Source organism: Chinchilla lanigera, unplaced genomic scaffold (genome assembly GCF_000276665.1).
Source record: "Chinchilla lanigera isolate Chin_1 unplaced genomic scaffold, ChiLan1.0 scaffold00006, whole genome shotgun sequence".
In the NCBI taxonomy this organism is placed as follows: Eukaryota; Metazoa; Chordata; class Mammalia; order Rodentia; family Chinchillidae; genus Chinchilla; species Chinchilla lanigera.
Window position 1 is genome coordinate 31,994,691 of NW_004955407.1, and position 14,807 is coordinate 32,009,497.

The following is a 14,807-nucleotide window of genomic DNA, read 5'->3' on the forward strand; positions in this document are numbered from 1 at the left end:
AAAAAAAAAAATGATTAGTGGCAGGGAGCATATATACTATGGATATAGTGGAAAAGGGGACAATTCCTGTCCTGGGTGGGACAGAGCCAGACAGCAGAAGTTTCAGCATACTACTCACTCAAGTGCATAGTGTAAAGCTTATGAACTGCTTACTTCTAGAATTTTCCATCTAAAACTTTGGACTGCGGTTGACTGCAGGTAGCTAAAATCACAGAAAGCAAAACTGTGGCTACAGGGGATGATGGGATTCAGAACAGTGCTGAGATTTAGCAGCACTAAAACTGGTGGTCAAGTTGAGAGCCGGAAATTTCTCTTCCTGTGGCCCAAAGGTTTGGTCTCTGGTGCTTTTCTGATTTTGGTAGAAAGTCGTGGGAATTTACAAGTTACAGAAAAGGGGGGTGGGTCTGTGTTTGGGAATTATTTTCTTTCATGTTTTAAGTTGGAGCTTAAGCATTACTGATCCTGGGCTACACAGATCCAGCCAGCTGCCATAACCCTAGTATGTATTGCAAGTACATGACCATGCTACCCCTTATGTTTTGCTTGGCTCTTATTTTACACAGTTTACAGTAAGTGACAGACCAGGAAATCTCTTTTCCTCCTCCATTTTTGTTTTCCAGCACTGAGGGTTGAACCCAGGAGTGCTTGCCTGTGTTAGGCAAGCACTCTGCCACTGAACTGCATTCCTAGCCCCCATGAAAAGATTTTCTAACGCAGAAATGATAAAAGCTAACATGTAGAATCTGTGATTCACTCCTTCAAATGGTTGCTGAAAGTCAGTGTGCAATATGCAAAGGATTTGAAGAAGTAGTTTATGAAAGGGGTTTTGAAAATTAAATTTATTAATTCAACTAAAGCTCTTAGAACAGAGCCTAGCGGAGGGCACCTGCTCACTGAGTGTTAGTTATTACTGGTTTTGTAAGGGAGAGGGGCAAAAGTATAAAAAATAATCAAGATGTTATGTACATGTACCAATTTCCCCCAATAGACATCACTATTCTGTATTGCAGACATACCTTGATAGGGCTGGGGATATAGCTCAGTGGTACAAGTGCCTGCCTGGCAAGTGCAAGGTCCTGAGTTTGATTCCCGGTACTAAAAAAAAAAAAACCAATAGGACATATACTCATAGAAATACTTTAATTGATGTATAATTTATATAACATAAAATTCTCCCATTTTCAGTGTACAGTTTGATGACTTTCGGTAAATTTCCTGACTTATACACCTATGACTACAAGCCAGCTCAGAACATTCCCATCACCTCAGAAAGTTTCTTGTGTCCATTTCCTGTCCCTCCTTGGTGGCACCTCCCGTCTTAGGAAACCACTGATCTACATTCTGCCTGCTAAAGACTTACCTTTGGTGGATATTTCGTATATGGTCACATGTCTCATAATGACCTTTCATTCAGTGACAGGCCACATATATGGCAGTGGTCCCATAAAATTATAATGGAGCTGAAAATTTCCCAACACCTAGTATTTTCACTGTATCCTTTCTGTGTTTAGGTGTACTTAGGTACATAAATACTCCCCACTGTGTTACAGTTGCCTGTGCTGTTCAGTACATAGACATGCTGTACAGATTTGCAGCCTAAGTGCAGTGGCCTATACCATATGACCCGGGTGTATAGCAAGCTCTACCATCTTGATTTGTGTAAGTACACCCTACGGCCACACAATGATGGAATTCCTTAATGAGACATTTCTCAGAACATATCTCTGTTATCAGGTGACACACAATAGTACAGTAGCTCCCCCTCCTGTGTAGGGGTGTGTTCCAAGACCCCCAGGGGATCCCTAAAGCATATACATACCCATGCTATTGTTTATAAATTAGGCACAATTAGAGATAAACAACAATAATAAAACCGAACAATTATAATAACTGTAATAAAAGTTATGTGGATGTAGTTCATCTCTCTAGAACTTTCCATTAAATATTTTCAACCTATTGTTAACCATGAGTAACTAAAACCTTGGAAAGCTAAACCTTGGATAGCTTTTAAATGGAGTCTCTTGTGTCTGGAATGTTAGCAATTACTACTTTAAAAATAAAATCTTCATTAAAATGTGTATTGATTAAGTAGTTTGGGGGTGCACCCTAAAAAATCAAAAATGTATGTTTTCTTTTTCAATGCATTTATGATACCACTGCATGACATTGCAAAAAAAAAAAAATTTTCTTCTGGTAAATAGATTAAACAGACAAACTTTTCCCTACATTTTTTGTGAACAAAACACCCTTGATTCCAATGATCCCAGCCTAGAATGCACCTAGGGACAATTGTTCCTGGGTTATTAGGTTTAGGGCAGACTTCACATAGTGCAACAGAAAATGGCTTCCCCCAGCCAATATACTTCAGTTCTTAGCAGCCCAAATAACAGTTCCTACTCCAGTTCCAATTGCTTCTGTCACTTAGATATGGCTGGTCATTACGATGCATAGCTGGTCACTATGATGCATATTGTAAGAACCAATCCCCAACTGACAAGCCATTCTGCCTCTGAACTTCCTGCTTGCTTATCCAGTATAAGCCCTAGACCACCAGAGATCAGGGCCTGATACTGTGGGAATGATCCCAATCAGTGCCCGTGGATGTAAATAAATCTGCTTCCAAATCCTGGGTGTTGTTTCAGGGTTTCTGCTCGCTGTTGCAATAGCGCCTTGTTTTTGTCCATTTCCTGCCCTCTGATCATTTGCTTTTATATTATGTCTCCTTTTGTTTTGTTTCATTTTTCAGGGCTGGGAATGGAATCCAGGACCTCCTACGTGCTAAGCAAGGGCTCTCCCACTGAGCTATATATCCAACCCCTTTAAAATTTTTTTTTATTTTGAGTCAGAGGCTCATTTAGTTGCCCAGGGTAGACTCTTTTTTCTTTTCTCTCTTTTTAAATACACACACACACACACACACACACACACACACACACACACACACACACGGGAAAGTTTGTTGTGGAATCAGTTCTGGGACTGAAACTGCCCTGTCCCTGCCCCTGGCCTGTCTCTCCCTCTTGCACCTTAGTGTGATTCCAGGGGTGTTGGTGAGGGCTGAAGGTTGTCCCTCCCCAGGGGCTTTGTTTATAGGTAGGGCCATCCCAGCTGGCCCCTTCTTTGAGTGAGCAGCTTGAATTAGTGGCCAGGATTGAGCGGTCCTCACCGATGCCTTCCCAGGGAAGCTGATGGTGCTGCTGATTTTTATTTCTGCTTCAGATGAATTAAAAAACAAAACCGTGTGTGAGGACCAGGAGCTGAAGCTGCACTGCCACGAGTCCAAGTTACTCAACATCTACTCTGCGACCTACGGCAGGCGGATGCAGGAGAGGGACGTGTGTTCCTCGGAAGCAGAGAGGCTGCCCCCCTTTGGTATGTGTGCTTATACGGGTGTAATGAGGGGCTGACTGAGTAGATGTGGGAACTGGGTCTTCGTGGAAGGAAGCTGCTTTATGGCCAGCACCCAGACTGGAGGGAAAGTCAAGGGCAGAGAGCTACTGACCCACCATGCGCAGGCCTCTTTCTGCTGCATGTTCCCAAATCTGTCAACTATTCCGTCATTCCACATCAAGCAAGCAGTTACTGAGCTCCCGTGTGTACCCAGCCCTGTTTTAGGCAGTGGGGAACCGCCAGTGACCAACATAGCTGGCATAGTCATGGCTCTGATCTTCCAGCAGCTGAGGAAGAGGCCATGAGAAACAGATTTTAAAAGGAACTAATACATTTACTCCTCCGTACCTGTGAGTTCTATGTCTGTGGAGTCAACCAATCATAGATAAGAAATAACTGGAAAAAATTTGCATACATTGAGTATGTACAGTTACTTTTCCTTATCAGTATTCTGTAAACAATATAGTATAACAAGTACTTGCATAGTTTTTGCATTGTATTAGGTATTATGAAGAGCTAAAGTATAGGAGAGGATGTGCATAGGTTAGATGCAAATACGACACCATTTTTTATAAGGGACTTGAACATCTGTGCAGTTTGTTACCTGCAGGGGTCCTGGAACTCATTCCCTACTGAGGGATGACTATGTCATGTAGCAGGTGCAGCTACATCTGAGGAGAAAAGTTCACCAGGGAAGGGAGGTGGAGAAGGCTGAAGGTCACTGCAGAGAGGAGCAGTTTTGTGGAGTGAGAGGCACGCTGAGCAGACTTGGGTGAGGCAGGTGTGAGCCTGCAGGCACCTGAAAATCAGGGTCCCAGCAGAGTGAAAGGCAATTCAAGGTCTCCAGGCCAGACTAGATAGTGTCAAGAAGATCTCAGTGAAGAGATGTCTTCTTAGACATCTGCAGTTTGGAGCTAAGAGATGACACAATAATATGGGTCTGATAGCTCCACCCATCAACGGCATCCTGTATTACTGGCCAGAAACAGAAACAGTAGGATATGCATATGTATGTGTGTATAGAGGGGGTGGAGAGAGAGAGAGAGATCACAAGGAAGGGGTTCCCCAAACCATGGGACTGGCCAGTCTGAAATCTGCATGGCAGGTTAGCAGGTTGGAAATCCAGGGAAGGGTTGACGTTGCAGTCTTCCGTCCAAATTCTGCAGGACAGCAGGCTGGAAACACAGGCAGAATTTCTATGTTGCAATCTTGAGGAGAACTCCTTTTCAGGGAATTCTCAGTGTTTGTAAGGCTTTCAGCTGATTGCACAAGGCCCACCCACGTCACGGTGGGCAATCTGCTTTACTGCAACCCTGCTGATTTACATGTATGTCTAGTCTTAAAAAATGCTGCACAGCCGCATCTGACCTGGTACTTGACCCACAGCTGTGAACTGTAGCCCAGTCAAACTGTTGTGTGAAGTGAACCATCTCACTCCAGCCTGCAGTGGTGTAAAAGCGAATGTCCTTCTGCTGTGTTACAACAGAGAATAAACCAGCTTGAGGAACAGCCTCAAGAGCTACACTTTTCAATCCACTTCTAAAATTAGCTCCTTGATGAATTACATTATTGCAATTTATTCATAGGTTGCATTTGAAATTAAACATTAATTTAAAAAAGAAATCCATGCCAAAGTAATATTTTTAACCAAAAATAACATCAGTGGCCTAAACTGCACAAACGCTTACGTAAGACCAAGCCAGAGCCAGGTCGCGAGGAACAGTGTCTCCGAAGGCCGTGTGGTGGCTTGCATATGGTTTCACTGTGTCCCCCAAAGGTTCGTGTGATGACATTTAATTCTGCTTGTGAAGGTTTAGGAAGGTGGAGCCCTAATCTGACTATGGTGTTCAGAGGTGGGAATTAGATAAGGCCATCAGGATAGAGCCCCTGTGATTGAATCCATGTGGCTTTGCAAGGAGAGAGAGACCCGCAGAGATGCACACATGTGTTCCCTGCCTCTTGGCATGCAATGCCCTGCACTCCCTCAGGAGTCTGCCGGCAAGAAAGCTACCACCAGATGTAGGTCCTTGACCTTGGGCCAGAACTGCAAGTCAAAATAAATCTCTTTTCTTCATAATGTTGCCTAGCTCAAGTAGAGTGAACAAACTAATACAGAACACAGGTCCTGGGATTGTGGGGTCCTTTCCAGAAACTGTGGAAGTGGCTGTGGAATTGGGTAATGGGGAGAGGTTGTAGGAATGGGGAGGAGCAGGCTGGGAAAAGCTTGTGCTGCTGTGAAGAGAGCATTATGGGCTTTTTTGGTGATGTTCAGAAGAAAAGAGGGAATCAGTGTCAGCTGGAAATGAAGATCCTGCTGGGAATGGAGGAAAGGTCATCCTTGTTATGAAGTAGCAAAGTACCTGGCATATTATATTGTTTCTGTGCAAGTCTGATGTCTAAGACTTTGTGAAAGACTAAATTTGAAGGTGGTGAATTGATTATTTTGTAAAGGAGGTTTCAAAAGAACAAAGCATTCCGTCTGCAGCATAGATATTATTGGCTTTCAGTCAGATCGACAGTGAGATTCAGGAGCTAAAGGAGTAAAGCAGAAAAAATTGGAAAATTCACAGCCTGGCCAAGGAAGGAGCTAAGAAAAGGCATGTAAGGGTGTGGCTGAGAAACCACTGCTACAGTGATTAGTGGATTAAAAGGAGCCAGTTGCTTTGCATTGGGACAATTGGAAAAAGGCCTGGAGCCAGGCAGGCCTGGTTGCAGCTTGTGCCAGTGCTAGACTGGGATCTCTGTGTTGTGATAGTTTGCAGGTGTGCAGGATGCAAGAGCTTTTACAGTATCGTGGTGGTTCCAGTGAGATTTCAAAGGAAAGCTTGGGAAACCAGGCAGAAGTTAGTCACAGGGTCGGAACTCCTGCAGAGAGTCCCCACTGGGGCAATGCTTAGTGGTCCATAGGAGTGGACACTCAGCAGGGACTCCAGAAGGTATAGACGGAGCCATATGCAACTCTGACTGAGGAGGGCTGCATGAGAGACTAACCATGGCCTGCGGCCAGAAAGCCACACCGAGGCCCTAGGAGCCCAGCCCTCACTGCAGTGTGCAAAGAAGCCAGACTTGGAATGTCTGCCCTCCAGAGTTTTGGCCTTGCTCTGGGGTAATTGCTTTGAGTTTTCCTGTTTCTTCCATTTGGAACAGGAATGTTTATGCTGTGCCTGCCCGGCCACTGCATCATAGACCTAGATAACATGTCTTCATTTTATGACTCACAAGTGCAAGGAGTTTGCCTTGTGTCTCACATGACACTTCGGACTGTTGAATTAATGCTAGAACAAGTTAAGACCCCCGAGACTGTTGGGGATGGAAGATTGTATTGCATTAAGAGAAGGATGACCCTTAAGGGCCAGGGGCAGAACAGTTTGCATAATGACTTAAGTGTGTCCCCCAAGGGTTTATGTGCTGAAATTTAATCACCACTGGGAGGTATTAAGAGAGTAGAAACTTAATCTAACTATAGAGTTTAGAGGCAGGGCCTTTGGGGGTGATTAGAATTGGATAAATTCATCCCAGTGGAGTTCCCATGATTAAATACTGATGGCTTTAAGAGAAAAGAGACCAGCGGAGACATATACATGTGTTCCTTGTCTCTTGCCATGTGATGCCCTGGGCTGCCTGTGGACACTGCCAAGAAGGCCATTATGTGGCCCCTTCACGGTGAATCAGATCTGTGGCCATCATAAATCTCTTTGTAAGGTTCCCAGCCTCAGGCATTTCATTACAGTGACTAAAAATTGACCAGTACAGGCCCATAGCCAGTGTCCCAGGAAGGCTGCTCTGTCAAGACAGGGAGATCTGTTAGGGTGCAGCTCCGGCAGACCCTAAAGGAAGGCTGACATGGGCATCCACCTGCCCCGTAGACCTGGTGGATAGTGCTCCTAGTGTCACAGACTTGGCTGCCAAGTGGGCAGAGAGGCACTTGTGAGGGTGGGTGTCTGTTTCCTATCAATGGCGCCATCCTCCAAACTGACCTGTGACTTCCTAAAACTCCATCCTCCCTCTCAGATAACACCCGGGCATGTTCAGACAGCAACGTGGATCTGTCTCTCCACTGTCTCCAGCCCCTCCCACCTGGTCCCTGCTGCTGCCTTAGGTAAAGGGACCATTGCCTGGGCCCTTGGACAGCTCTCCCTACTCTCAGCCTTGCCTTTTTCCCCAAGGAGCCAGAGGTGGCCTTCTCAAAATGAAGTCTGTCCCTGCCCTTCTCCGCATCCTGCAGGGGCTCTCTATGTAATCTGCTCACCTAGGAACCCTTGCTAATCTATCCTTTTCTGCAGAAAAAGGACTCCATTATTTTAAAATTCTTAAACTTTTTATCACTCAGGAGACTTTTCCAGAAGGGACTCATAAAGGTGAGGCAGGGCACGGGGAGCTGCTGCTGCTCCTTCGTGCACTCTGCCACACTCCCTGCTGCCTATTCCATGTCTTCCCATAGGGAAAAGACACCCCACTTCTCAGGCTGCTGACTCTGACTTGGCAGCATTTGGCCGGGCACTTAGCTCTGTCGGCCCAGCGATTTGCATTCAGTAGGTTGCAGCCTTATACTTGCCCAAGAAGTTGAATGGGAATTGGGCTTGAAAGGGAAAAATAATCAGGCAAATAAAACATGAGTGGACAGCGTGGCTAAAAGATAGGTTTCCACGGGGACTTGGAAGAATCCTCAGGTCGACAGGTTGGTCTGTGTAACGTCACTGATGTGGGAAACTTTGTGAATAAAGCCCGTGCCCCTTGCTTAGCCAGTCAGGTTCAACAGCGTGAGCCCTGGCGAAAATGACCTGCTGACTCGCTCCCTCCCCTCCTGCCCTGCACCCTCCCTCCAGGACTTCAGTTCCTGTGTGCCTTCATCAGGGGCTTTGTCCGTCACCACCAGGCTCTTCGCTGCATTTCTGAGTCACAGCTGAGGTGCCAGGCCCCTCTCACCCCGTCCTTTGCCTGGTGAAGGAACCCAAAAGGAAAGTCAAGGGTGGCCCTTGAGGGAGCCCGGCTCCTCCCAGCCCTCAGGCTTACCGGAAACTCACCTGTCCCTGGAGATACAAACCTTTGCCTGCTGCTACACTTTCTTTTTTTTTTTTTTTGGTTTTTTTTCTCCGGTACCAGGAACCGAACTCACGACCTTGCACTTGCCAGGCAGGTGCTTTTGCCGCTGAGCTAAGTCCCCAGCCCCTGCTGCTACACTTTCTTTATCTGAGTGCTAAAAAATCATTTGCCCCTGGGCCCAGGTAAACTGCGCATCACAGTTTCAAACTGCGCTTGGGAGTGCTCTGCATACAATCATCAGTTTGTCCCTCTGGTGTGAACATGTTTCACTCTCTTGAAAACGTGTGCTCTTTGGACCCCATCTCTTACCAGCGGCCCATCCACTCTCCACAAATTCTTTAGGCTCTGGCAGCAGAGCTCAAATCTGGTCTCTTTGGTCCCAACCCACTGGGCATCTGGACCGTTAAGGCTGCCTCCTCTCTTCACTCAGCAGCCAAGGGATTGTATATAAATTAAATAGATCGCGGTCTCCCTAGGTAAAGCCGTACACTCTGCCTATTGTGATGAGAAAAAGTGCGTCTCCGCTGTGTCCCTGCATCCCTGTCCTCTTCCTTCCCTAGCTCTGGAGCCTCCCACACTCATTCATACCCCTGGGCCTTGGCACAAGCTACTCTGTTGGTCTGAATTGTTCTCACCTCATTCCTTTGTGTAGCTGACTGTGTCATGATTTAAGAATCAACTGATAGGTCATCTCAAAGAGGTTTCCCCAGCACGCGCCAGCTCAGTGCCTCATGGCCACTGCTCCTTTGAGCTATCCTTCTCATTGGCTTTCTTCTAGCGTGGCAATAGTCTATGTTACATGTGTATGGTTCGTCTCTGCCAGTACTGAGCTGTGCGGGGACTGAGTGGAATTCCTAGTAACTACAGCACCGCCTAGCGCAGAGTGGGTGCCCATGCGAACCCTGAGCTGCACGAATGAATCAGAGCCCTTCCTAAGTGTGTAGAGTCACCCACAGATGAATCCTGTGGAGTGACGGTTATCTGGTTGCAGGCTGAGAATGCAGGCCTGGTGCTGTCGTAGTTTCTAACTGCTCATGCGATGCAGGAAATCTGGGTTAAAACAAATGTAAAATGTTCCAACTTTTAAAACACTCCAGGAGCCAAACAAAACATGCCTACGGGCCATATCCGGGCCACAGGCTGCCAATATGTGTGTGTGTGAGGTCGCTGCTCTGTGTTCCCTGTTATTACTGCAGCTCAGCCGAATGGCTTTGATGAAGGGGAAAGGGGTACTTATCCTTAACCCGAGACCCTGGCATGAGCTTGAGTGGACAAGAGAATGTGCCAAGGACTGGTTCGGATTGTAAGCTCTGCAACATGTGTCCTGGAACATCTGGTGTGAAGGGGTGATCTGTGTGCTTCTCCAGTTGCACGTAAGCTAGAGTTGGGCAAACTCATGTGCTTTGGACCTGGAGTGCACACACGAGGCACGTGCGGTGGAGACGCGCCAGGTTTCCACAAAGCACCCAGTGGTGGGCCCCACCCTGGTTCCCACACCAGCGGAGTATGGCTTTCGCACCCAGGCCCCAGGCAGAGAACATTTCCAGAGCTTTCTAAAGCATTACCATTACCGTCATCATCATTATTCTTCTGCACAAACACCATAATAACACTGGACAGAAATAAGAAAAAGATTGAGTTACAAATGTTGCCCATCAAAGGACAAGATATTTATTTTTCTGAATTTCTTCCAAGGCCTGATGTCTGAGCATAAAAGGTTTTACATAAGGGCAATTTGCATTCGGCTTTTCTTTCCTTGAATTTTATAGCATGAGTGCTTCTCCATGTGGTGAAGAAAATTTCACAATGTTGATCATGTCTACCATCTTGTGACAGGGATATATTACACAATTTAATTATTCCCTAGTGGCTGCATATTCCTTATTGTTTCTGACTTCCCAAAAATTATAAGTAATGCATAATGAATTTGTACTTATAGCTTTTCCTTTCTTCTAAATTATTTCTTTGGGATAAATTCTCAGATGTTTTCTACCCAAAGAGGACATGGAATGTTTATCATTCATCATATGTACCCTTAGAGTTCTTTCCAAAAACCTTTTGTACCAATTTATATGTGTAAACAGCAAGGTACAATGATGGGTCTCCCTGCAACTTTGGCAGCCTTCTGTATGATTTTCCTGAATGTTTCCAATCTGAGAGGAATAAAATGGCCCTGCAATGTTGTTTTAATTTGCCTTTCTTGCGTTATGAATGACTTGAAGAGTTCCTGCATGTTTTTGTGGTTATTCTGTTTGTTCTTGCACACATTGCTTCTCTAGCCTCTTTCTTTTGCTTTTCCTGTTGGAGTCTTTATTTATTAATGGATGAGCTCTTGGCAGAGTACAGAGAGTAAACTTTTATGTGTTTTCCCTGCAGTAAATATCCCACCCTCACGGCCTGTTATTTATGAATTTGTATTTTCGTTGTGACTTGCTATACTTTTTAAAAATTTTGTGTATGTCATATCTAGAATAAGTTCATCAGGAGGAGGTGGAGTGGCCTGGAGAAGGGGCCCCTTAAAAGAAGTCAGAACGTGTGTGTGTGAGCCCCAACTTAAGGGTTAATCTTCCCCAGGGTTACCCAATCCTTGGTCATCAGTCCCGTTCCAGTTAGACACATGCTTCTACTGAGAATTTCCAAGAACCTTTCTCAGAAAAGCCCAGAGGGAAGAGAGTATTCTGTGTAATACCCTACGTGGGTTCTATCTGAAATACATTCAGGCCAGGCTGGCCTGAGGAGGCGGGCGCTGAGGTGGCCAGTGACTGTCATGCACCATAACCTTGTCTTAAGCAGTGCTTCCCAGTCTGCTCGCCTCCTCCTGCACTGGACAGTTCTGTTCATGTAGCACAGGGGATGAAGGGCAAAGAGGCAGCTGTTCAAGGCCAAAATCAATGGCCGGGGCAGCCTGGGCCCCTGAAGAGACATCTCAGTGTATCTTCACCCATTCTCATAAGTTGGTAAGCTGTACCCTTGGAGTACACGGACTGTAGCTGCCGGGCTTCTCTTCAAGATCCTTGGACTTTCCCTGAAACCCCCTTCAAGGTCCTTCCAGCTCATGCCCACTGCCCATCCCACAGTTTTAGGATTTTCTTACTCTACCAGCCTACTTCCAAGTATCAAAATGTGTATTTGTTTTCTATGGCTTTTTAACAGAACACTGCAATGTGTGATGGCTTAAAAAGAAGCATAGCTTATCTTTCTTACAGTCGCTGTGGGACAGAAATTCAGGAGTAGATTAGCAGGGCAGTTCTTACCCAGGGTTTTGTGGATGAGGTCACAGCCAGGGCTACAGTCTTCTGTGGGTGGGATGTCCAAGGTGGCCAACTCATCTCAAAGATGGCGCTGGTTTTTGGTAGGAGACTTCTGTTCTTCCCACATGGGTCTCTCGAGTGCACTCATCACCTGGCAGCCTGACTCTCCCAAGAAACTGATACAGAAGAGCAAGAGGAAAGTGTACACTGTGTCTCAGCCACGCTTTGTGGGCTATACAGGCCAGCTGTTATCCACTGTGAGAACAGACTGCACAGGACTTGAATCCCAGGAGGCGATGGTCACTGGGGACCATCTTGAAGGCTATTTGGGGTAGTGTGTGTCTTCTTTCCAAAATGTATATGTTGAAGTCCAAACCCCCAGTACTCAGAATGTGACCTTATTTAGGGATAGGCTCTTTAGAGAGATGTTTAAGTTAAAATGAGGTCCTAGCGGTGGGCCCTACTCGAGTGTCCTTATAAGAAGAGGAAATTAGGACACAGATGTGTACAGGGGAAGACACAGGGAAAAGATGACTATGTACAGGTCAAGGAGAGAGATCTCAGAGAACACCATCCCTGTTGACACCTTGATCTTGGACTTCAGGGCTCCATTGACTGAGAAAATACATTTAAACCTGTGGTACATGTTATAGCATTCCTAGCAAACTAATACAGAAGCGAATGACCACAACTTCTAAGTAAAAGGAAGGATGGATAGAGCTAGCCAGCTATGAGGTTTTCTCCAAAAAGTGACACTGTACTGTCCCATGGGTCCAAATAGAGCTAGATCTGAGTTCTTCATCTTGAGGGCCATTCACCCAGAGGCCTTTCTGAAAGCAATGTCATCTAAGAGAAGATGTCCTTAGAGCAAGTCAGGCCCATGAGAACCTGCACCTCCCAGGGAAGGGAAACTGAAAGCAGTTCTGAAAGTGACAGGTCATCACTGGGTCCCTCCAAGTACCAGCAAAGTAGCGTTTTCACATGAGGAGCGAGGGAACCTTCCCAAGGACCTGGGCATGAGAATACGGGCTCCAGAAAGTCCCCTTGGCTGGCCATCCACGGGGGTGCGTCATTTCCTGCTGTGGTTACATTTTCTGGGTGGCCTCCAGGGATTCTGCTGTTTCCTTAATAAGAGAGTGAGAAAAGCACACAATGGGCCTGAAGGGCTGGCGGAGGCCATCCCAAGGCCAAGTGTGGGCAGGCCTGGGCTTTTCCAAAGATCAAGGTGCTCAGAGCTCCCACTGCCAAAACAGGGCCACTTAAGAGCAGCCAGTCCAATTATCTAGATAAACACAGGCTGTGAAGGGCAGTTAAGTTCAGTCTTAGTGTTAAACAATTGCCAAAAAATAAAAATTAAAACGGCTGAATATCTTGTTATCACATGTATGTGGGTGTTGCCAGGGTGCAAACAAAATCAGTGCAGGAGGGGAACAATCATTAGGAAAACAACAGCAGGATGCCGCAACTGTTTCTGCACCGAGCGAGAGCAAGGATATGGTCAAACCCGATTCAGACCTCAGTCGTCTTGGGCCATGTCCTGAAATCACCTTGTGGGCTCTTTCACTCTCTCTAAGGTGACTTCTCATTCCCAGGGTAACTTCAAAGCGCAAAAGCACGTCCACCGTCCATCACTGTGCTGATGAGCTTTCAGTGGCTGTGACAAAATCAATTCAATGGAGGAAAGATTTGTTCTGGCTCACGGTTTCAGAGGTGTCAGTCTGTGGCTGGCTGGTTCCGTTGCTTTCAGACCTGTGGCAAGGCAGGAAAATTATAGAGGAAGGGCATGGTGCAGGAGAGCTGTTCACGTCCTAGCAGCTGGGAAGCAGAGTGAGAAGGCCAGAGAGAAAGGGGATGGTAACAAAATGTGGTTCGCAAGGGCACGTCTGATGACCTACTCCTTCAACCAGGTCTTACCTCCTAAGTTCCCATCACCTCCTGATAATGCCATCAAATTGTGAATCCAGAAATAGATTCATCCTCCAATGAAGTTAGAGCATTTAGAACCCTCATGATCCAATCATGTTCCCAAAGCCTATCCACCAGCCACCAAGCCTTTAGCACATGGCCTCTGGGGGACACTACAGATCTAAACTGTCCCAATCAGCAGCGGTCCCAGGACCCCCTCTGGTCTTATATCTGAGAGCCTTTATTTCTTCTGTTAGTCTTAAAGAATACGGTCAGGCATATATGCCCTGAAAACTCTAAGAACTTCTAAGTCTTCCAAGATACTCCTGCAAATCTGGAAGCAGCAAGGTTTGGTACCATTTTTCTGGATAACAGTCTGCAGTACGTGTCACAAGCCTTAATGTTTTGAATACCCTCTGACAAAGCAATGTGTGGCCAAGAATTTCCATTGAAACTATCAAGCTTGCATGAAAATATGCAGCTCTAAGAATGTTCCGTGTAGCATTGCTTGTAATATTAAAAAAGTGGCAATCATCTGAATATCTTCCAGTGGGGTACTATAAACAGAGCTTGTGCATCCATAACATGAAAACCTATGAAGCTCTTTAAAATAATGCTGGTGTTAAAATGTTCACAAGTATATTAATAAATGAGAAAGAATAGCATACAGGGTAATGTGTATGTGAGGCCCTTGAGGGGCAGGACATCTACACACAGAAAAGTGGCTAGAAGGATGTTTATTACAGGGCAATAATTTTTATCTTCATAGTGGAGTTTACTCGAGATTCGCCCTCCCCTGAGCTTCAGATTATCTGTACTCTTCAAATATGAACGTATTTTTATTTTGTAAGAAAAAAAAACCAAGAGATATGTTTTGAAACATCATACTTCGAAGATAAAGTCTTGAATTCACACTGTAACTTCTTTCCTGTACAGGCAGTGTATGTAGTAGTCATGCATTCCACCCACTATCTCTGGAGAGTCCAGGTTTTTCCTACTTAGGAAAAGGAGGTTAGTGGAGAATAGGGCTATTTTAAGCTGACTTACACCGGAGGGTTGTGCTTTAGTTTATTTGAGGAGAAATAGCATCCTTTTTCCTTCCAATCAGCTAAGGACCCCAAATAATGAGTCTCCCAAGGACAACAAAAATATCCTCAATCAACCCTGTGCATCCACAAAGTAATAAAAAATAAACTGGAAGGGCTGGGGATATAGCTC

The 14,807-nt window shown here is 45.7% G+C and overlaps 1 protein-coding gene across 6 annotated transcripts in view; it reads left to right on the forward strand.

Moving 5' to 3' along the window:
• Positions 1-14,807, forward strand: part of Eva1c (eva-1 homolog C (C. elegans)) — a 108,874-nt gene that overhangs the window by 59,737 nt on the left and 34,330 nt on the right. For 5 of the 6 annotated variants that reach the window (XM_013504151.1, XM_005375669.2, XM_013504147.1 and 2 more), the window contains one exon: positions 3,220-3,372. In XM_013504151.1, coding sequence (XP_013359605.1) covers positions 3,220-3,372 — 153 coding nt within the window. The remainder of the gene's footprint in view (positions 1-3,219; positions 3,373-14,807) is intronic. The other variant, XM_005375668.2, reaches the window with a different exon arrangement.